This window comes from Orcinus orca, chromosome 8 (assembly GCF_937001465.1).
Source record: "Orcinus orca chromosome 8, mOrcOrc1.1, whole genome shotgun sequence".
Lineage (NCBI taxonomy): Eukaryota > Metazoa > Chordata > Mammalia > Artiodactyla > Delphinidae > Orcinus > Orcinus orca.
Window position 1 is genome coordinate 76,373,671 of NC_064566.1, and position 23,600 is coordinate 76,397,270.

A 23,600-nucleotide genomic window follows, 5' to 3' on the forward strand; every position below is an offset into this window, starting at 1 on the left:
TCACCTTTAAAGGGAAGCTATCAATTCCATCAAACTGTTCAACATGCAGGACTCTGTGACTGAGGAAACAGAGTATGAGAGATACTGATCATCCCTTTCCATCTTGGATGCTTTTTTATATTCAAGTAGTGGTGAATAAGCAGGTGTACTTCGCTATTTTGAAGCTCTTTAGACTTTCAAATCACTGTTCAATGTCTGCTCTGAGAAATATATGTCTGATGGATGTTTCTAGGGTAGGTTTGCTAAAGTTAGACTGTAAAATTGGATACATAGCTTTCAGATTTTGTGTAGGCATATATCTGAGTTTTTAACATTTTGTACTTCAGAAGCTGTGTCTTAAGCCATTTTCTTGTGATTTTTCCTTCTCATTAGGCATCACAATTTTAGGTCTTTACCGAATAGGAGGAGTGAACTCCAAAGTTCAGAAACTGATGAATACCACATTTTGTAAGTTTTGGATGAAGCCAGTTACTTACTTAATTTTTGCATTCTTAAAGAAAATTCAAACCATAGGTTTCTTTGAGATCTAGATTATTGCTTATCTTTGAGTATTTTCAAGTCATATTTAAAATTAATATTTGTATTCAGCTTTTAAAGTCCATTGTAATAGATGAACAATCAGAATTTGAGAAGGGGCCCTTTTTATAATATTGGACTTTTCCTCAAGTATCCTTTGATTAGCTAGAGGTACAATAGGATTTATGGATGCTGGGATTCAGATTGCCTGACTTGGAATCTTAACTGGGCCAGTTAAAAGCTTTGTGACCTTGGGTAATTTGCTTAACTTCTCTGTGCCTTCACCTCCTTATTTGTAAGCCTAATACATAGTAAGTGTGCTGTGATGTTAGCAATTAGCAAACATCTGATTTGAAAAACTATATTCCATTAGAAATCTTTGAGGTTCAGTGTCAGAGTGAGCTTTGCACCAACTCATGCAAACAACAATGCTAAAGTTAACTCCATTGGCATTTTAAGAAATACATGCCTCTCTCTGTGACCTACTTATGTTAGTATCCATTTTCTTAATGGTGTGAGTGATGTTTTGAATTGCACAGTTTAAACATCTTATTTTAATTCTTTTCAGCTCCCAAATCCCCTCCTGATATGGACATTGATATTGAACTGTGGGATAATAAGACAATAACAAGTGGGCTGAAAAACTACCTCAGGTGAGGGGGGGCTTAACTCTTGCCACTGTGCTGTGGTTTCTCAGTCACCCTCTTGGGCAGTCACCACGGATCCCAGGAAGCCCCTGTTTCTTAGCTTCATTCCTTAACACAGTTCCTTCACTTAAGGTGGAATAGCACAGGGTGGTAGTGGTTATGTTTAGTGTTCTGGAACTTATATGTGCTTGTTCAAACAATACACTTAAAAGGCTGCAATAATTTATGAATACTAAATAATAATTTCTGTTTCATGTTAGATTTGAATTCGGGTTTTCATGTATTTTTTTTAAGACACCACAAGTTGAATTTGAAAAAAAAAATTTTAACTATTGCCCCCATATCTGAGAGGGATTTTGCTCCTATGGTCCAATAGTTCTCACAAAGTTAAAAAAAAAAAAAATTGTCTCCCAGCCTCCCATTTTAATACAGTGGTGGCAAGAAGTGCTCAGGGGCATTGGTATCTTTGAGGTCTGCATTTTAGAACTACCTGTAGACTCCTTGCTAGGACTTTATCAAACGCCTAATTACCCAATTCTTAAAGAAGCACTGAAAGGTCAGGGGAAATCAGAAGATACTGCCATTCTAAAATTTGCTTCATTCTCTATTGTAGGTGCCTGGCAGAACCACTGATGACTTACAAATTACACAAAGATTTTATTGTTGCTGTTAGTAAGTACATTTCCACTGGATGCATTAAAAATGATGTGGTTTTATGCTGTATTAGAGGTGTAAGTTTAAACCTGCTAGTTAACATTTTCCTGTCTATTGCTTAAGAAACTGTCATTCTCATATTTAATAGTTTACAATATGGTTATAAGAAATCACAGTGAACTAAAATACTTTGTTACTTAATAAGACCTTATTGAGGTGGCGAGTATGATGTCATTAGAAAGAGCTGTGAGGAATTATTCGAATTACATTTTACTTGATTGGTGAATGTCAGTTTCTTACAAGAGCAATTTCATGGTTAAATAAACAAGACCACAAATCTGTACAGTCAGTTATGCCAGTGCTTTCACTATACACATACTCACATGCTGTGCTCCTAAATCTGGAGAAAGGGTCAGATATTTTTGGCAGGCAGCAAGCACCTTTTCTCTCTTTTTATATTTCTTGATGATGATCAGATATTTATGTTGTTTCTTTAGATCTGTGACTGCCATAATGTGATATGAATAGATAGGCTTAATTCAAAATTGGGGGGGGGAGGGGAAGGGGCCAGTGACAATCTTGTAACCTGAGAAGTTAGAAGTGTGTACTTGTAAAACGTTGGGCTCAAAGTGCCAGGTCGCCATCTGAGCCCATCACAACAAGTTGTAACACTTAGGAGTTGGCATTTCATTGTTAGGATGTATGAGGTATGACTGTAACAAGAGTATTTTCCACAGTCTAAGAAAGAAATCAGCTGCATTAGTTTACCACACATTGTAATGTCACAGGAAGTATTGTCTACTGACAAAAGTGTCAGGTAAAGCTGAATGATCTTGGTTTTCAGTCCAGCGTACATGACTGACCACATGATCTCACAAACATCTATACTACTTAGCTTTCTCCTGAAAGCTCTGCACTTGACATCCTCTTTATCGAAACCTGTCTTTGTAAGAAGAACAAGACCTTAGAAAATATATAATCCAACCTCATTTTATTAACTAGGAAATCAGGACCCAGAGGGGGCAGATGACTTTGTCCAAGGACACTGGTAAATTCATAGCAATATCAGGACTACAAGCCAGCTTTTTTGACCCTTAACCTAGAACACTTTCTTACAAAAATTTAGTTTTATAGAAAACGGTGTTTGATCCACTTAGCTAGAATGGCTCAATGAGCTGGTTGTTCTGATACAAACATTTGGTCACAAGATTTTTTTTCTTCACTTCTGTGACAAATAATGATCATATTATTCACTACCATGATAATTAAAATGTGTCTTATGTATAAGAATTTATCTTTTGTCTGGGTCAAGGATCATAAAATTAGGTATTATTTGGGTTCAAGCAAGAGAAATCCAGCTCAGGAAAAAGGGGGAGTTATTCAGAGACTGAGGGGAGTTCCTCAGAATTCCTTGGCAGAGAATGGGTCCTGCCTTCCATGGCCTGCAACCAGGAACCTCAGAGTAGGAAATAGATGTTTCTCTGCCCATCCTCCCAACTCTTTTTGGAGGGTCTCTCATTTTTGTTCTTTGCTGCATATCTGCCTTATTCTTATCTTCGCTTCCAGACAGATTTTTCTTGGCTTTCTACCTGGTTTTACATGATGTGCCTTTTCACGTATCCAGCAGGCAGATCAGTTTTTGTGTCTCCATTCCAACGCCTGGGAGAAACTTCACGTTTGGCCCAACCAAAGCCAGGCTCTTTCCTTACCTCATGAACAAATAGCTGTGCCCAGAAGAGATGAAGGTCCCATAATGTAAACCCTATGTGTTGGGCACTTTCTGAAGAAAGGGCTTGGCAGGGTGAGCAGTCAACCCAGAATCTGTTTATTGTAGTAAGAGACTATTAAATAGATTCCTTGTTCTGAAGCATTAGAAGTTTCTCTAGAAGACTTGTCAACATCTTGGCTCTTGCCTTGTAGACTAGACTTGCTTTAGATGATTTTTTGCTTTTCAGATTTACCATTGTCAGCGTGGGCTTAAAAATCTACCAGGCCTTTGTTTGTGCAATAATCCTGACACCTCACAAAAATAACTCCCTGCCATCTTTGGATCTATAAAATTTGGAAAGGAATACCTGCTTCCTCTGGTTTGATGGAGTCACTTGGAGGTTTCAATGCGTTAGAGTGTATTGTAGTGCCTGGCACATTAGGCCACTTGCAACAACTGCTGTGATCACTCACGTTGCTAAAGGTTTTATTCTATCCTTGTGTAGCAAAACCCAAGGAGGAGATGAATTATGGTTGTATGGAAGTATACAGCTCAGGGGCTAAGAGCACATGTCTGGATTAGATAGAACTGGGTTTGACTTCTCTACTTACTGATTGCAGACCATGGACAAATTACTCAACGTCTCTAAGCCTTAGGAAATGATAGTGATAATACTTACCATGTGAAGCAGTGCTTATAAAGCACAATGGGTGGAAGTGGTTATGATACTTTAATTACTAATGTTTATATATGCATTTTAATACAATTAAAATTTGAACCTTTGCAACCTTTTTTATGTTACAGAGTCTGATGACCAAAACTACCGGGTGGAGGCTGTACATGCATTAGTGCACAAATTACCAGAGAAAAACAGAGAGATGCTGGACATCTTAATAAAGCACCTGGTCAAGTAATTCTCTGACTTATGTTGTTCACTTAATTACTTGTTCAGCTGTTAAACTTAAGCATGTTCATGTCTTTTTAAAGGGTGTGATGGAGCTATAACCTTGCTATTATAATCAGAGTCCATTGAATGTGCTTAAAAAATGATGTGGCAGTTTGTTTTTAAGATACATCTATACGTGTGTGTGTGTACCTGTGTATGTTTACGACATGCAAATAATTATACCCTTGCAACCGTTATACTAATGATGGAAAATTTTCATGTCAACTTAAAAATATATGAAGGGGTATATAGCTCTTTCCCAGTTCTTTTAGATACATTGTAAGCCCAAAGTTTGAAGACCAGTTCTCTATTCTACTAGGGTCACCAGGTTGTACCAGGTCAAACTGCCACTTGAATGTTAGCTTCCTTCTCCAGATTCATAGTATCTGTTGGCCTCTGAAGATCTTTCTAACTCTGCTGTTAGTTCATCTATGTATTTAAAAATCTTGATAGATAGATATTGTATTAGTAAAGTTTCTCCAGAGAAACAGAACCGATAGGATATTGTGTGTGTGTATGTATATACATACACACATATATGCATATATGTATATATATATATATACATACATACACACACATATGTATAAGAGAGAGATTGACTGATTGCAAGGAATTGGCTAAACAATTGCAGAGACTGATTTCAAGGCAGGCTGGAGACCCAGAGAAGAGTTGATGTCGCAGCTTGAATCCAAGGCAGCCTGAGGCACAATTCCTTCTTCCTCAGGGACCTCAGTCTTTTTCTCTTAAGACCTTGAACTGATGTTGGATGAGGCCCACCCATGTTATGGACAGTTGTCTACTTTACTCAGAGCCTACTGATTTTAAGGTTAATGTCATCTAAAAGTACTTTCACAGAAATATCTAGAATTATGTTTCACCAAATATCAGGGTACTGCAGCCTAGAAAATTTGACACGTAACTTTAGCCATCACAGATCTATCCTGATTCACACACACACACACACACACACACACGTACATTTAATCAAGAAGTTTGTTAGCCATGCTGCTGGAAACAAAAGTCCAAATTCAGGTTTTAAACTTACTTAAAAATTCCCTTATAGCCCCATTTACAAATAGGAACATTTTTTGTCTTAATGAGTACCACGATTCATAATCAAATGATTAATCCTTCCTTGTTTGCTACAAGTAGTAACCCAATGTACCCTAATTTGAGCCATGCACATTTGAAACAGTGATGTACATTAATCAGCCTCATCTTAACTTGCAGACTTTGAGATAATATGAATTTAGCCTCCTTGAAATAAGAAGGAAATCCACTAGGAATGACTTCATTTCAAGTTCATTTTTAACTGTTGCCCATATCAGCACCTCTTTTAGCTAATGAATAGGGACTCACTATCCTTGGTCAGAATTACATAGTCTTGAATTATGCTTTTTGAGTTCTGTGACCTCTTCATGAAACTTATCCATACTGTATTTAGTGGGCATTCTCTTGCTGTATTCAAGCTAATTTTTTAGCAAAGCCTTTTAAAATGTACCTTTAAAGTTTCATGAGTGTCACATAAAATGGTTTTGCTTAATTATTCAGAATGTTAGATGAACACAAGTTTCACCTTTAATTATGAATGTGATACAGGAAATAGCAGAGAGAGAGTGTCTAGCCATTGAAGAGTACTTAAAATTCTTCTGCCCAACCTTCACCACCATTCCTGGCTCTTTCTTGAATCTGTAAAAGGTCAGTCTCCACTGTCTGAGCAGCAGCAGTAGAATATGTGCCCACATCACCAATGACTTACTTAAGTAAACTAATAACACTCTTGGTCCCTGGCCACCTTATTGACTTAAGAAAAGAGAATTTAAGATCAGTGACCTGGATTGGTCACTGGCCTAAAGAACCAATGACTGATTCCAAATCTCCATTAATTAGCTCTGAGACATGGTATAAATCATTGATGTACTTCTGAAAATACTTTGTCTTTAAAACAAGGACATCTGTGGAATCTGCTTTGTACACAAGTTGAGGGAATGAGTTCCAGAACTGGCTGAAATGTGGAATGATAAGGGTCTGTACTGACTGACTAGCTCAGCAGAAGGGAAATTCAATGAAGAGAAAATAGGTGATCAAAATATTTTATCTTCTGAACACCATAGTCATTAACTCTCCTTTTCAAAACAGACCAGTTTTTTATGATTTCTAAATTTATTCCCAGTGAGCTTAATTCAGTCATATTCTAGGTTACTTATATTACCAGGAACTCTTACATTTTAGAGTACATCAAGGGTACCTAGAGTCAGTTTAATTACAGGGAAGACTATTATTTTAAGACCATATTTTATTCAGTTTAACTCATTTTATTTAATTCTCCCAAACTGCTCTAAGGATTGTCCTTCTTATACTTTGTAGATGAGGGAACTGAAGCCTAGAGAGAGGTATTAAATAATGGACTGATTGCACCCAGCTTCCAAGTTGGAAGGACCCAAGCTTTAAATACAGACAGGCTCACTGCCTTTACAGATGACTTAGTAGACTCTCTAATACATTTTAATATTATAATATATAATATATAATATATAATATAATATAATATTTGGTTGTATAAAAAGGAAACTTGGAATGAAATTCTTATACTAACCAAGAACCTTCTGAGCTAGTGCTGTCTTGGGTACAAGGGGAAAATTCAGTCAGTGGGACAGTCAGCTCTTCCTGTCCTATGCCAAAAGTCACATGGATAATCCAGAATCCTAGATTCCTCATAAAATTTTACTTTTGTTTCTAGAATGAAGTTAGTGTGCATACTCAATCAGATATAAACATTATCTTATGTTCCTTCCTAGAACTTTATATTCTAACAACCTGGCTGGGAGTAAGATAGAAAAGGCAGTGGTTAACCTAGGAGACTGGTTAAATAAATGAGATTTCCTATTAATGCATCCAATTTCCAAATTAAATCAGTTAACTAGTCAAAGTCATTTTTGAGAGTTTACTGGGATTACTTTTCTACGGTCAGTAGTATCAGAGCCCTTTCATTTTATTTTCATTTTCAGGCCAGCACTGATGCTACCATATCTCCTTGTCTTACTGTTTGCCTAGCCCAGTGCTCAGCTCTAGGGAGGCACTTAGGGAAGTTTTGGATGGATGGTGGATGGTGGATGGATAGAAGGGAAGTAGGATGGAAACATGCCATAACCAGTCATCTTATGTGGGGAGCTCAGGGGTACTCTTGACTTGAAGTCAGGAGACCCAATTTGAAACAAAATCTCTGTTCCTAATTTGCTGTGACCTCAGGTACATCATTTTTACTTGAGGAGCTTCTTTTTGAAAAATCTGTACAATAGAAAATAACTGGCTTCCTGGGAGGATTAAGTGCAATATTATCTATGAAAATGCCTGGCAGTAGGTTCTCAATATATGTTTAGTGAATCCGAATATAATTATAACCAGTCTACTCCTTTTCTCTACTTTTTAAAAAAATTTTTTTATTGAAGTAGTATAGTTAATTTACAATGTTGTGTTAATTACTGCTGTACAACACAGTTATTCAGTTTTTTATATATATATATACACACACACACACACACACACACACACACACATTCTTTTTATATATATATTCTTTTCCATTATGGTTTATCACAGGATGTTGACTATAGTTCTCTGTGCTATACAGTAAGGCCTTTTTGTTTATCCATTCTCTATATAAAAGCTTACATCTGCTAACCCCAACCTCCCACTCTGTCCCTCCCCCAACCCCTTCCCCCTTAGCAACCACCAGTCTGTTCTCTATGTCCATGATTCTGTTTCTGTTTCATAGATAGGTTCATTTGTGTCATATTTTAGATTCCACATATAAGTGATATCATATGGTATTTTTCTTTCTCTTTCTGACTTGCTTCACTTAGTATTGTAATTTCTAGTTGCATCCATGTTGCTTCAAATGGCATTGTTTCATTCTTCTTTATGGCTGAGTAGTATTCCATTGTATGTATGTACCACATCTTTATCCATTCATCCGTCAGTGGACATTTAGGTTGTTTCCATTTCTTGGCTGTTGTGAATAATGCTGCTATGAACATAGGGGTGCATGTATCTTTTTGAATTATAGTTTTGTCTGGTTACATGCCCAGGAATGGGATTGCTGGATCATATGGTAATTCTACTTGTAGTTTTCTGAGGAACCTCCATACTGTTTTCCACAGTGGCTATACCAACTTACACTCCCACCCACAGTGTAGGAGGGTTCCCTTTTCTCCACACCCTCTCCAGCATTTGTTATCTGCAGGCTTTTTAATGATGGCCATTATGACTGACAACCAGTCTACTCTTAACCATCTGTTCTAAAAGAAGTATAGTACTGTAGGAAATACCAAACAGCTGATAATCTCTCTAGGGTGATTGAACTCAATTTAGGAAATCAAGATTTTTTCCTTCGATAGATTAACCTTTGTAATTATGTTTTACTTTGGCCAGTGTTAACTTTTTACATCTTTTTAGACTATACCCACTAATGCCAGTTGGGAGTAGTTGAACCTGACTAGTTGGGAAAGTTAGCCTGTAATGGCATGTTTATATTTTATGCCATAAGTTTAGTGGATGAGAACATTTAATAATTATTAAACATATAACTTAAAATATTTTGTTCCTCTTATTTGCAGAGTGTCACTACATAGCCAGCAAAATCTCATGACTGTCTCAAACCTTGGTGTCATATTTGGTCCGACTCTAATGAGAGCACAGGAAGAAACTGTGGCTGCCATGATGAATATTAAATTTCAGAATATTGTGGTTGAAATTCTGATAGAGCACTATGAAAAGGTATACTGAATTTTCATGTAGAAGTATAAAATTTTATCTGGCTTCTAAGAAGAAATTTTGCATTTGTATCATCTATGATCCTCACATTGTGATCTCAGATTCCTATTTGGTATCAGTCTTGTAAATTTTGTGTAAATTGCTTCTTCATGAGGACTTTGATTTTCTTTTTTCTTGTTCAGTTTTTAAGTGCTTCTCAAAATCCTCTATGTAAATGATTTCCTTTCTTTTGACATTATTTACTTGTCAAGATTTTCTTCTTTAGTATTTATATAATTAGTTTTTTACTCATACTCAGAAAATAGAATCATTTTGCGGTTAAGTCTATTTTAACTTTTTAAAGCTTTTTGGAATTAGACTTTGCTTATACAGCAGAGCTAATATTCTAGATAAAACAAAAGAAAATAATCAGGGAACAGTCTTGAAACCCTCTCTATATCCAATCCCTAAGGAGGCTTTCTCTAAAAGAGTGAGATCTTAGAATAACTATAAAAGTGAGAAATTGGGAGAGCCAAGTTGATTGGATTATTAAGCAAACTCAGCCATTGAAGGTCTAAACATTGTGATCCATTTATGTCTGATCTAGTCCTTGTGAGAGGATGGCAGCGCCTCTCTCCTTCCCCAGTTCCTCTCTGGTGCCTGTAGAAGGATATCCTTGGTACCTAGCTAAGACTGTAAGCGCTCTTAAAACCCAAGAGTGCACGGCTGCATCCTATAGCTGTGCTCAGACCTCTGCCTGCAGCTTGTCATATTCTTGACAGTTCGGGGCCAACAGCATGCCAGCACCTTCTCCTGAGAAGCAAGGGGCTGCTCAGCTGGGGAATGGTACAAAACGAGCCTCTTCCCCTCAGGTTATGTTCAGCATGAAGGTGAAAGAGAATATCATAGTAAAAAGAATCAGTGTGTCTTGACATAGACATTTGTTAATATTTGACACATTTCTTAAAATTACTGGAAAATCTGAATTTCACTATTGGGGAATGGGGAAGAATAAAAAAGAAAACCCAGAGGAAGCATTACTCAGTGTAAATGGAAAAGTTATAAATGCTCTAGGATATTTATTTTTTGTATCAAGCATCTCTTGCCATGCAATTGATGAACTAATGTATAGTTCTAAGATTATTTAATAGCTCTCAAAACCAATTTTATGACGAAAATGTCAATTTCACCTTTTTATTGACCTCAGTCCATTTTTCTTCTACGTAGATTTTTCATACTGCCCCAGACCCAAGCATCCCTCTTCCTCAGCCTCAGTCTCGATCTGGATCCCGAAGGACACGTGCAATTTGCCTCTCCACAGGCTCCCGGAAGCCCAGAGGGAGGTATACCCCATGCTTGGCAGAACCCGATAGTAAGTGTACTGGCCTCAAGGAGATGCCTTCTTCATTAATTCGGCTTTATCACACCTTATTAGTACTTAGGTAGAAATAGAAGATATTCTTACTGGTGGTGTCGTCCCAACACCTGCCCCCACCCACCCACCACATTACGTAGTCTCTGTCAGTATAGTTGGAAGGTACCTTGGACAAGCAAATTCATTCCTGATACAAAGGGAAAAAATAGTTTGTGCAATGCCCTTTTTCTCTGTCACGGTGATTAAGTACATTGGGTGCTACTTTGTAGCAGGTTTTGTCCTGTTGTCAAAGTCATAGAGAAGAAAGCAAGAGAAAGCCTGGCTGAGGCAGTCATTTTCTTTCTTCCTTTCACATTATGTTCTTAAAGCATCATCTCTTGGGTATCAAAGGGTCTGAAACAGAGAGAAAAGAAATAAAAAGAGAATCTACACCACACATTATTGCTAACTTACTATTCTGAGCCAAGCCCCACCATAAGGTGGGTGGCAGCTTGAGCCCAAAGCATGTGCTAAACTGTGGCCATTTTCATTTTATTTTCGACTCCCAACCCTCTCCCCACACTCCCAGTTTTCCCCACAATCAGTGTTAAATTTTTAATTTAGATCTACTATTTGAATACTTTATTACAGCTTCTCTGATTTTTTTCTTATACCATACTTGTAGAAACATTAAAAAATACAGCCAGTTAAAATAACCAGTTTTCTTATGTTGCTACATTCTTAGCAGAAAAAGGAGAAAAATCCTTTCTTTAAAAATTTTGAGGAGCTTATAACTTGCAGCTGACTGTTAATGGTGCCTTTGAATGAAGGAGGACTCAGATACCATTGTAACTCAGAATCACCTAAGATCAGAAAAGTAAAAGAAGGCAGACATATGTCTCAGCATTTCCCCCTTCCATTGATTTCTTTAATATCATCAGGAAATCTTATTTCTCATACTTGTGAGTCCTGTTTCAGAAGCAAATTTTGTCTGAATTCAAGTCAGCCCACTAATGCTTCAGGAAATAACATTATTTCATCCGGGCAGGGCACATATAAAAGCTCCCTTGAATAGTATTGAAAAAAGCCTTCACCAAGTTCAAATGCATATTTTAAAGCATTTCTCCAGAACTGAGGAACAGTCCTCCATAGCACGTAAAGGCCTATCACTTCAGTGGGGTCAGGTGGCCACGGAGCACATGAGAGCTGGAGAACAGAAGGGTTTGGGGGTGCCGGTTTCAACAGAGAGCCGCTGTTCTTTTCTCTCCCACCCCTGCCCCTGCTCAGGCGACTCCTATAGCAGCAGCCCGGACAGCACACCAATGGGGAGCATTGAGTCACTTTCCTCTCACTCCTCTGAACAAAACAGCACGACAAAGTCCACTTCCTGCCCTCCCAGGGAGAAATCTGGAGGGATTCCTTGGATTGCATCCCCATCACCTTCCAATGGACAGAAAAGTCTTGGTCTCTGGACAACTAGTCCTGAGTCAAGTTCTAGAGAAGATGCAACCAAAACAGATGCAGAATCAGATTGCCAGAGTGTCACTTCGGTCGCTAGCCCAGGGGATGTGTCCCCACCCATAGACCTGGCCAAGAAAGGGCCTTATGGGCTTTCAGGACTGAAAAGAGCCTCAGCTTCCTCTCTCAGATCCATCTCTGCAGCGGAAGGTAAGCCAGCATAGAGCCTGTGCAGGATGTCATTGTTCCTGTGTCACCTGCTGGATTGTTCAGCATGGTTAAGGAGGGAAAACTTAATAGTGAAGGGACAGACAATGCTTACCTGCTTTGTTCCTGAGCTAGGATTTTTAAAACTCCTGTATGCTGTGACATTTTTTCTGGATCTTTCCATCTCTGTGAGGTGATGTCTTTGTAATTACGGTAGACTGTGATCTCCCAGAGTGATGGGCTGCTGTGCTCAAAGAACATTCTGTCCCTTCTCATTTGGGCTCAGAGAAAAATGCCTCCTTTTGTTATGCGCATGGACTGTGTTACGGCTCTTATTTTGTCTAATAGCACCTTGCCTGTTTTCTTGGGCTTTCTCTTTAGGAAACAAGAGCTACAGTGGATCCATTCAAAGCTTAACTTCCATAGGTTCCAAAGAGACACCCAAAGCCCCGCCAAACCCAGATCTGCCTCCCAAAATGTGCAGGAAGTTAAGGCTAGACGCTGCCTCCAGCAATGGTTACCAGCGACCGGGCTCCGTGTAAGTGAGAGAGCCTTTGTTTGCTATTTGCTGTGCTTCCCAGGGGTATACAAGGGCTGAGTGTGTGCATAAGAACCCTTAGAGTTCCCACAGCCAAATGGTCACCTGTGGAGTGGGTGCCATCAACTTCTGCAGGACCCTGTCCTCTTTTACAAGTGATGTAAAAGTTAGTACGCTTAGGATATACATATAAAATCTCATGGGGAGACTCTTCAGGCACTTTCCTTAGGAGCAGAGCTATGGCTTAATTTAAAGACATGAAAACAGATGTATAATATAGTGGTTTGGGGTTTTGAAACTAGACGCCTTCCTGTGAAAGCTAAACATCCACCACTCAGCTGTGGCGACTGCCCATATCCTTGACCCTCCCTCTCTTTGTTAGAAATATAGCTGCTTTCTGTCTGGTGAGGGTTGGTTTTCTCTCCTCTCCATCGTATGTCTCCCCTACCTGCGTACTCACTGATTTAAACTCCGAGAGAACAGGGAACATGAAAGGCAAGAAGGAGTGCTTCTAATTGAAAGAAATGACCCAGAGGTGTAAAGGCCGAGAGGGTAGGGTGTATAGATGAGAACAGAAAGGGGGCAAAGAGGAGAAAATGAGAAACTGGAAAAGCAAGTAAGAGAATCCAAAGAGGAAAGTTTTTCTCCCTTTCATTTTATTTTCCTGACTTTTGCTGAGCTTTTCCAAATGCTGTATGAGCTATTACTGAGCATCCTTGCATATTTTTATTTCTTTTAAGGTCCACAGTGTCCTTCTGCAGTAGGTAGTATAAATCTTGTTTTAGAGATAATTAGAGCTAATACTGGAAAGTTAAGGTACACACACACTCAGCCAGTAAGTGGCAGAGCTGGGATTGTAACCCAGGGTTCTCCAACTTGAGTCTGTGCTATTTCTCTTATGCCATGCCCATTTTTAATATGGTGGTATTCCTGACATTTTAATTATTCATTGCAAGTCCAGTAAGGCATTTTACTAAGCCTGTTTCCAGAGGAACAGCATCTTAAATTTATTAGTACATCCCTTTCTTTGACAAGAACCTTTTGTTTCAGAGTGTGTTTCACATATGTTATCTCTCATGTTCAGAAATCCAGCTACCACGATATAGGCAGATATATTTGTAACTCTGTCTGCTCTAGTTCTGGTGTGTATAGTTCTAGCCCTTAAGAGAAATTAAATTTTAAGCCAAATATGTCAAGGAAGATGGGAGAATATAAACTCTCTCCTTTGTGGGGGAAAGAGAAGAGCTTCTATTTTGTGATTTTTACGGATAAAGTAGAAATGAAAATGTAGAGACCGTATGTTCTGTATTAGGTGTAAAATGATCCTTCAGATTATCAAATGGCTCATCTCTGGGAAAAAAAAGTTTGTCATTTAAAGAAATAAGATAGTTTTTAAATATCTAGTTTAAAAAATCATTCAAAGAATTTTATATTCTCTTCTAGTAAATATAAGAATTTTTCTAATTATCTAGGGTACCTTAGTTTTAGTTCTTTTCACTCTCTACCCAATAGTCTCACTTTTCAAATAGATGCCTTTCCCTCATCATGATTTGAAACAAATTTATTTATTGGTCATATTTTCAGAGTTCTCTCTTTTCACTTTATAGGAACTGTGTTCAAATATTTTAAAAATACGTGAAACAATTTTAGAATTAGTTTTGTCTTAGCTATCAGAACACAAAACAGTTCTTCTTTTGTCTTGTTGATGTGACTCCTCCCTTGTGGCTCCACGGGAGTCAATGAAAAAGTGTTCCTTTTTTTCTGCTCCCAGGGTTTTCTCAGGTACAAAAAATGCAGGCAGTAAGATCCCCAGAGGAAGTAGCTATAGGTTTATTACTGTCTGGTACTCGGTGAGCTAGAGACTACATCTAAAAATTTCTTCTACATTAAAGCTTAAAACAATTAAAATTCAGGTCAAATTTTGGGGACAAATGTTAACTAATTTTTCTGTTTGGGTTAACTGATAACCCTGAATTTTGCTTTGAGCTGCATGATTTTCTAATGGATTTTAATGAAACTTGTATTTTAAAATTATTTTTCAGTGTGGCAGCAAAGGCCCAACTGTTTGAAAACGTTGGTTCACTTAAGTCAGTTTCTTCTGGGCGGTAAGTTCTCAAAACTCTTCAAGTAAAAAACATAAAATAGTGGTGACATTGTTGCCTTGTGTTGACATGGCAGGTCATCTTTGACAGCTCTGCCCCTCAGGTCTGCAGATGGTCAGATCCACCTCTGCTGTCTTCACAGGGAAGTGGTCATGATCATATACAGCATTTAGCATGTCAAAATGTTACAGCAGTGCCTTGTTCGCTAAAACCTTCACAAAGGAAGGGGTCTAAACAAAGAGGTTTTCTGAAAGACACAAGTTGCCGTAACCCTTTGCATACCAAAGACTCCTTTGATAACAGTTAGTTTGTGGAAATTTTTCAAATGTGTATTTTTGGCTTGTAAAAGTTAATAGAACTTTTTTTCTGGAAGAAGCTTCATGAACATGCATTAAAGACTGCTTATTCTTAATGGCCACTATGGTGCTGTAGAGCTGATTGCCCCAGGGGGCTCTGGTGTTTGAGTGCAGTACTTCATTCAGGGTTTCCAGATTTTACCTTCCGCTCCATTGTTAGAAGGACAAGAATTGTTATATCTTGCTGCTCTTCATGTGCTTGCTTCTAAGGTACCTGCTTCCTCTTCTCTCAGTCCAAATTGATTCTTCTCATCTGCAGTGGACTTTGGGTTTTAATTTTAAATATGTCTAAACTAATGGAATTTCTTAGTATTTTGCTATTTGTGATTTTTTTCTTTTTCTTTTTCTTTTTTTACCGTCAGCAACTAGTACAGGTTGGAAATATTCAGTGAATGCTTGTTGAAAGAGAATATAAATGAGAACACTTGAAGGACAAACCTTGATTTTTTTTTTTTTTGGATGTACTGACCAAAAAAAAAAATCAAGGTTTGTCCTTCAAGTGTTCTCATTTATATTCTTGACCATATAAAAGTATGTGAACTTTCTCAGCAAACATTTTTTAAGCACCTACACAATATTGGGCTTTGTCCTAGTTACTAGGGATAACAGTAACCTTCACACTCTTTTTTTCCAAAGCTTCGTGAGGGTGCTCCTATGTTAGTGTTTTTAACTCCACAGAGTAGAGCCGCTTTGGTATCTCACTAGGACGATGGTCAATGCCTTGCATTTATATAGCAAATCCCAGCGTACTTGCATGTACCTTACCTCTGTCTGTAGCATCTTCACCTTCTTCCTTTTTATCAAGGCATGGTGAAAACTAAGCACTGTGCATGTCAGAGCAAACATGATCTCTCTGAGACTGTCACTATTGTTAGGCCTTAGTGTAAGGGATTTAACCTTGCTACTTCTGTCTGTCTTGCTAAATGATTGAATTGCTCCACTAGATGGAGCCCTTTTATTAGGAAGCTCTAAACAATCTTAAGAACTCAAGTACTGGAATCAGAGATAATCTTTTAAGAGCTTTAAGACAGCAAGATATTAATGAAGTAAATCAGTATATGACAGTAAATTAATTACTGTGTTATACAATAAGCTTACTCAGATGTTCAACAATCAATCTATGCATTTGCAATATGCTTTTACATTCTAAATACTCCAAATCCACTTCTAATAGTTGTCGGCGTAAACTTAGAGCTCACTCAATGATATACTGAAGTTTAAGTCTTCTCTGTCAGTCAGTGTGCAGCACTTGTGGACAGTGTCATAACTTTTCACCTGCCCTTTTATTTTGCTTAACTTTGTCTGCCTTTATCAGTTTAGGTAAAACAATTACCTGTTGCGGTCTTCAAGGGGTGATCTTATGTGGGAGTATCCCCATACAGACTGTGTTTGCCCAGTGCCTTTGGTGAAGGAGCTGGATTTGATGTAGATGCAAGTCACATCTTTTCTCAGGGTGTGCAGACAGCTGTCACCTTGGTAGGGGGTGTGACTGGTGCTGGAGAGACTAGAGCCTGCACAGGACGTGAGGCATGGCTTTGCCTCTGCTTAGCGGCTGTCACTGTCCTACCGGGGACAGGGTCTGACCCCACGTTGCTGGAGCAGAAGCCCTGAAGGTATGGCCTGAACTGGCTCTGTTCCCTTTAAGTGTGTGTGTTTCCCTCTCCCTGCACCAGGACCCTTGCCCCAGAGGGGGAAGTGCTAAAGCAGGTGGGGCCCATGTAGGCTCTCAGCTCATGTCAGCTGCAGACAGAGGTCCGATGCACTGCCTGTGCAGGTGCCCATGGCTCTGCTCAGACACAGCCTCTGGTGCAAGTCACCTTCATCCCTCACAGCCAATCACTGCCCTGACCTCTGCTGCCCCTACCGTGTCATAGAACTGTTCCGCAAGGCAGACAGGACGCGCACAGACTCTCTGTGTGTATGGGGGGCCACCACACACACACAGAGTGTGGAGTGGCCACCGTCAGAGATCTGGGTTGCTTCTGATGCACTGCTTGAGTAAGTGCCACCAATGGCTGCCACTGCCCCACCCAGGCTCTGCCCTGGCACCGGGTCACCTCTGCATCCCACAGTCAAGTCGTCTCCCTAGTCCTTGCTGTCCCAGGTCCAGTGCTGCACTGTGATGTGGAGTCTGTGGGACTGGAGCATTGGCTGGGCTTGAGCTGGGGTGTATGTGGTGAGGCAGCTGCCAGAAACCCAGCAGCCGCTAGGATCGACCTCTCTCCGCCCTGCCAGGGGAAAAGCCAGTGTGCATGTGCTCTTCCCAAGAGGAATCCAGGCTTCCCACAGCCCTCCTGTTGGTACCACTGGTCCTCCAACCAGCCAAGGGCACTTTTCTCCCCCACATAGGCCCTCAGGACTGGGGCATCCAACCTGGGGCTTGTATTGCTCCCTTCCCAGGATAGCTCTCTGCCTGTCTAATCTCTCTTTTCCTCTGAGTTCCCTCCCAGGGGTACAGATCCTGACCCAAATGCTTCTCTTCCCTTCCTACTCAATTCCATGTGTATCTTTCTTGGTTGTACAGGAGTCCTCCTGCCAGTTTCCAATTTGTTTTCAGTGAGAATTGTTCCACATGTAGATGTATTTTGGATGTGTTCATGGGTGGAGGTGAGGTCCATGTTCTCTTACTCTGCCATCTTGGTCTGAATTCTGGGAAATCCATTTTCTTTATCTATGAAATGAAGGTCACAATTCTGTTTCTGACATGTTGTCAGTGTACAAAATGATGTATTTGAAGTACATGGTAAATTCTCCATAGACGGTCTCTACAATAATAACTAATGTTATAATTATTATTATTGAAACTGCTTGCTTAAGATCATCAAGCCTCTAATTAATATGTGTTTGGTATTTGAACATTAACTCTTAACAGTCATTTGAAATCCTTTTGTACCATTAAATACAACTAAACAACAGAAGTTGAGGGTATTTCCCTTACTAACCTCCTACAATGCCTATTTTGCTTTCCTTCTAGGGAACTTAGGATACTCTTGAATTGGACCTCGAAGAATGGTAGAACTGGTAGTGGGTGGTAGAGAGACTAGCCACATTTGGGAAAGAGACCAGTTGGGAGATTTTAGTGGATAGTCTTGAGCAACAGAAAAATAACACCTCTGGATTCACTGCAGACTCTGAGAGTCATTGAGCAAAGAGGTGATCTAATCAGTGATGCACTTGATCAGATCATTCAAGTGGCTTTTCAAGGAGGTTGTTGAAGGGAAGAGAACCATTTAAGGTGGAACTGGTGATATTTTAAAGATATTTTAAAGACCTTAATTAGGGCATTAACAAAAGCATGAAAAACTGTAAGGAGAATTTTATGGCTAGAATTAGGATTGAGCAACTGCTTTGATACTGGGAATGAAAGGTTCCAAGTCTTCGAGACTGACTGTCAGAAAGAGTGATTGATAACTTAGCTCCTGAGCTTAGTTTATGAGCGTATGGAGAGGGGCAAGGAACATTTTGGCCCCTGTGTTTGAGGAGTCTGAGGACCATTGAGAGGCAGTTAGAAATGTGCAGCTGGAACCAGGAGAGAGCATGAAGTTTGATGCCAGAAACTTCTGCACAGCAATTATACTGTATAGATGAAGGCGTGCTTACCTAGTGATGGGGCTTACTGAGGGAAAAGGTAAAGCGGCTGGGCATTGGTCTTTGAGGAATGGTTTCATTTAAGGTCAGGCAAAGAAGAAGGTGGAGGAATCATCACGAGGAGAAAGCAAGGTCAGTGTGGTAGAAGCTACCAAAAAGTCAAGGAGCTCATGAGAGGAGGGCACTGGTTTTAACCTCTAAGACATCACTGGAGATCTTTAAGAAATCAGGTTCAGTGGAGTGGGAGGGGCCCCTCTGCAAGGGAACTTAACCTGCCAGACTTGTTAAAATGAATATTCCTGAATTTGCCACAGACTCGGTAAGCCATAGTATCTGAGACTGAGGCCCGGAGAATATGTATTTTTGACAACTTCCCCAAGTGATTCTTAGGTACAAAAAAAAGTTTGAGAACCACCGGAATAGAGAAGAATGTCATAGTACTTAGCATGACCCTAAGCAGGCATTGGTTATTTTATACTTGTTTCTCTTAACCTGTAAAATGCTTTCAAGAGCCAAATGTCACTAGGCTCTGTCTCACGATTACAAAGGCCTGTGGAAAACAGTACCCTTAAAGCTTTCAGCTCTGTCTCAATGAGTTATACCTGGGCAGTGGGGAAATCCACTTTAAAGTAATATAATTTAGGCAAGCTGTACCAATATTTTCTGAAAGTTGAATTGAGAATTAGAATTAATTAAGAATTGAGTGCCTGGCCCATTATAAACAATCAAATTTTCTATTATTATAATCTAAAACCAATATTTTGTTTATAATTACAAAGCACCAAAACAAAGCTCAGCAAAGTCTTCTCGTATAGTGAATTTGAGTTTTTAAAAGGCTGTAAGTATTGCTTCAGAGCACACTGACACATGTAAGACATACATAAGATAAAGCACTGTGACACACACAAGAAAGACAAAGGAAGCCATAGTAATTAAAAATAACATTTTTCTTTTTTTAAGGAATATAAAGAATACTGATAAACTAAAAAAAGTGAATAAAAGCCACCTGTCATTTTGCCACCTAAAGATAACCACATATTGTTGCACAGCCATCTAATCTTACCTGTTGACAGTGGTTCTCAAACAACTTACACAACTAAAAACACTGTTGAGGACCTCCAAGGAGCTTTTGTTTATGTGGGTTATATCTATTAATATTTATTGTATTAGAAATTTAAACAGAAAATTTTTAAATGTTTATGAATTTATTTAACAAAAATAAGCTCATAACTAATGGGTGACAATAGCAAGATGCAGGTGTGATTATTCACTCTTATTAACAGTCAACAATTATTAATAGTAGAAGTGATTTTTCAGTGACATTGTCTTGAGACTTTACAAATGATATTTAAGTGGATTCACCAGGTATGCACTAGATCATCAATCAGGAGACGTAGATTTTAGCCTGACTCTGCCATAATGTTCATTTCTCTTGGCCTTCATTTCTTCATAAAGAAGATGGACCAAGGAAATATGTAGGTTTCCTTTCAAAATCCAAACTCATTATATGACTCAAGTCCCCTGGATGATCACAAGTCCCCCAGCATATGCTGGGGTCACCCTTTTCTGTACAACCAAGTCAGACAATTTATGTACCTACCCCCAAGTCATAACAGGGTCTCGCCTTCCCATCTCTTCCCTCTTCCAAAGGCCATATTTCTAATGTGTTTAAGACAACAGGAGTTGTTTCTTATCTTCCCCTAAGCTGGGCCACACAGAAGCCCCCTCCTCTGCTGTTGCCGTACACCTGCCATGCTGCAGTCAGCTTCTATCCCTTAATGATGGTCACTGCCAGGACCTCAGGAACTGGCATGATTTTACATTTCTGCAGATCTCCTTAATATCTGTCATAATAGGAAATAAATGTATTCTCATACAGATTCCATTAGCTGTCAGAGTAGTGCCTCTCAGGGTCCCACCTACCCCTCCTTCCAGATTTCCCTTGACCACACTTTGAGAACCGCTCCTCTGTGATAAACACAGAAAAGGACCCATGAAGGTGTTGTTCGTGGTATTGTTCCCACCATGGTGCCCAAGAAAGTACATGCTCAACAAAATTGTTGGGAAAATAGATAAAATACACATTTTAACCTAAAAAGACTTTTTTATTCAGTTTTTCACTCCATTTTTAATGGAGTTGCAATATTCTTGTCTTGACACAAGCAACTTTGACTCTACAAGCTCCTGTAAGAGATTTTTAGCATTGAGAAATCCAATACTCAGACATCCAAGCCAGAAACAGCCCATATTTGTTGGCAAAAACCTAAGAAAAGAGTAATTTTAAGAAATCTCCAACCAGTGACTAAAAAAGCAAATGTGTGTTTATTGCATTACCTATAAGTGTTTATTGCGAATTGTCATAGGCAGTTTGGAGGTCTTGCCAATGACTAATTTTTCTGTAAAATTTTTGCCTTGCATGCTGACACTGTTTCATGTCATGTTTTCTTCTATAGCATTATTCATAGTAGCTACCTAATAATTCATTGGATTTGGTGTATTTTGTTTATTAAATCCTCTACTGATGAATAATTAGATTGTGGTGATTTGTTTGTTTTTAGTTTTTCTGTATGTTACTGCTTTGGCACCTTTTAGACTATATCTTCCTACTCCCCTCAGAAGGGCATTCCTACCCACTTCAGAAGTGAAATTCTCAGCATACAAAAAATGTGTGAGAGACAGTGAGTGTGTATGTGTGTTTAACATTGTTAAGTGGCCCTTCAGAAAACATTACATCAATTTTGATTTGGTGAATTTTTTATTTTGCTTATCATTGAGTATTGAGAATTTTGCACACTGACCCTGTCAAACCTTTAAGTCTACTCGTGAGCATTAGACAGTGTTTAGAATTAGGAATAGGGCTTGTGAACAGATCATCTTCCAAATGATAAGAGAAGAAATGGCTTTCAGGACAGCAGGCATCATTACCTTACTTTCCAATGCGAAAGGAAGCAGGATTCTCAAAATCCTTTTCAAAGGATATTAGAATCTTGTGAACAGAGACTCAATAGGTGACAGTGTTATTTTCACATCTTCTTCAATACACCAAGGCAGTAAAAGAAGAAGCATTAGCACCTGGAAAGAAAACTCCACTGACACAGAATTCTACATTAAATCATCAAAGCTCTCTGCTGAGTTAACACCTGTAGATACAGAGCTCAGCAGAAGAAAATTATACCTGTCTAGTCACATGCCCAGGTAATTGAAAAGTCATGACAGATATTATTTTGTGCTGTATATTTTGACACATTTAACAGTATCCATTTATTTAGTGATGTAATTATTCTGTATGTGTTCCCTCACCATCCAATCCCATAAAAAACTATAAGGAGAACACTCATGTCTGAAATATTAATATAAATAATTTGGTTGCATTTTAAAGTATATGAAAAATTATGTCATTGCAAGGATTATTATATCTTAATCATTTCTATAACTCTGGAATTTGTTTCCTTATGCATGCCTTAATTTATCTTAATGATTCAAAGTAATAAGACAGTGATTATTGGTGGAAATCACTGCTGCTAGAAAATTTGACTTTTTAAAAAATCTTTACATGTTTTTAGAGAAGAGGCTCTGCAACCCTCAGTTATATCAGATATCAGATCACGTTATATCAGATCAAATTAGATCAAGTTACACCAAATTATATCAGATCAAATGTCTATACTTGACTAGAAGATTTATAGGAAAAACTAGTATCATTTCTATATAAGATCACCATAGTCTGATTCTCAGAAGTCTTCATAACTTGGTAGCATCCTCTCCCCGCACCCCTAACCCATGTCAACCAACACACCCATGTGCACACGTTCACATGCACATGTGAGCACATGGCTGTTCTTTAGTGTAAAATCTTGGCCTTCTCTGGGTGCCTCCACTTCATCAGTTTTTCCTTAGACCATGTTTCATTGGGAAGTGGTGGTGTGTGCCTACCGCAGACTCTCCTAGCAAAGTTTCTGAAAGTACAGCCTGAGACTCACCTCATATGAAATAGACTCTGGGGGCAGGGCCATGGTTTTCCTCTGTAAGCTTTCCCATCTTCAGGTAGCCACTTGGGAAGCCTAGTTTAAGTGACCTAGCCTCATTCGGGAAGTTTAGAGATAAGACCCAGGGTCTAGCTCCAATAGGGAAAGGTAATCATAATGTAACACTGTTACTTTGAGGGCCTCAGATGGCAAATACTGCTGATGCTTCTTTGCTGATGAAGTATTGATTGGGACCTCAGGGAGGAAAGACAAGATGCCTTGAATCTTTAAGAGGACTTATCATGTAGAAAAAGAGTACAGAGGACCTTCCCTTTTTTTTTAACTCATTAATTCAGCAAATATTTACTGAGTTACTATTAAGCATCAGGCATTGTTCACAGAGGTTACATTGTAACTGGGGGAGAAGACAAGAAATATCAACAGTGGCACCAGAATACCATGCAGACTTTAAACTGGAGAATATGAGAGTTGCCTGGGCAGCTATTTTACAGTGTGTGGTCAGGGAAGACCTGGCCTTCAGTGAAACTCAAGAAATGTAAGATAAACTAGAGGGCCATAGCCGAGTGAAGATCAAGAAAGTATCTCAGAGCGAGGCCCAGCCAGCCCTGAGGTGGGTTTGGGTTTGGCGTGTTTTGGGAGGAGAAAGAGGGCCGGTGTGACCGACGTATAGTAGGTGAGTAGAGGCAGGTACAAAAGATGTAGGAAATTCTGGCAGGTGCCACATTGTATATGGTATGGAGGACAAAGGTGGGAACCAGTTCAGGGTTTTCAGGGAAATCATGTGA

At 39.0% G+C, this 23,600-nt stretch overlaps 1 protein-coding gene across 2 annotated transcripts in view; it reads left to right on the plus strand.

Annotated features, from left to right (window-relative positions):
• Positions 1–23,600, plus strand: part of ARHGAP42 (Rho GTPase activating protein 42) — a 283,900-nt gene that overhangs the window by 253,315 nt on the left and 6,985 nt on the right. The window contains exons 14-22 of one of the 2 annotated variants that reach the window (XM_004283345.4): positions 373–447; positions 1,085–1,169; positions 1,777–1,835; positions 4,330–4,435; positions 9,091–9,250; positions 10,454–10,598; positions 11,868–12,248; positions 12,627–12,783; positions 14,826–14,888. In XM_004283345.4, coding sequence (XP_004283393.1) covers positions 373–447; positions 1,085–1,169; positions 1,777–1,835; positions 4,330–4,435; positions 9,091–9,250; positions 10,454–10,598; positions 11,868–12,248; positions 12,627–12,783; positions 14,826–14,888 — 1,231 coding nt within the window. The remainder of the gene's footprint in view (positions 1–372; positions 448–1,084; positions 1,170–1,776; positions 1,836–4,329; positions 4,436–9,090; positions 9,251–10,453; positions 10,599–11,867; positions 12,249–12,626; positions 12,784–14,825; positions 14,889–23,600) is intronic. The other variant, XM_033412084.2, reaches the window with a different exon arrangement.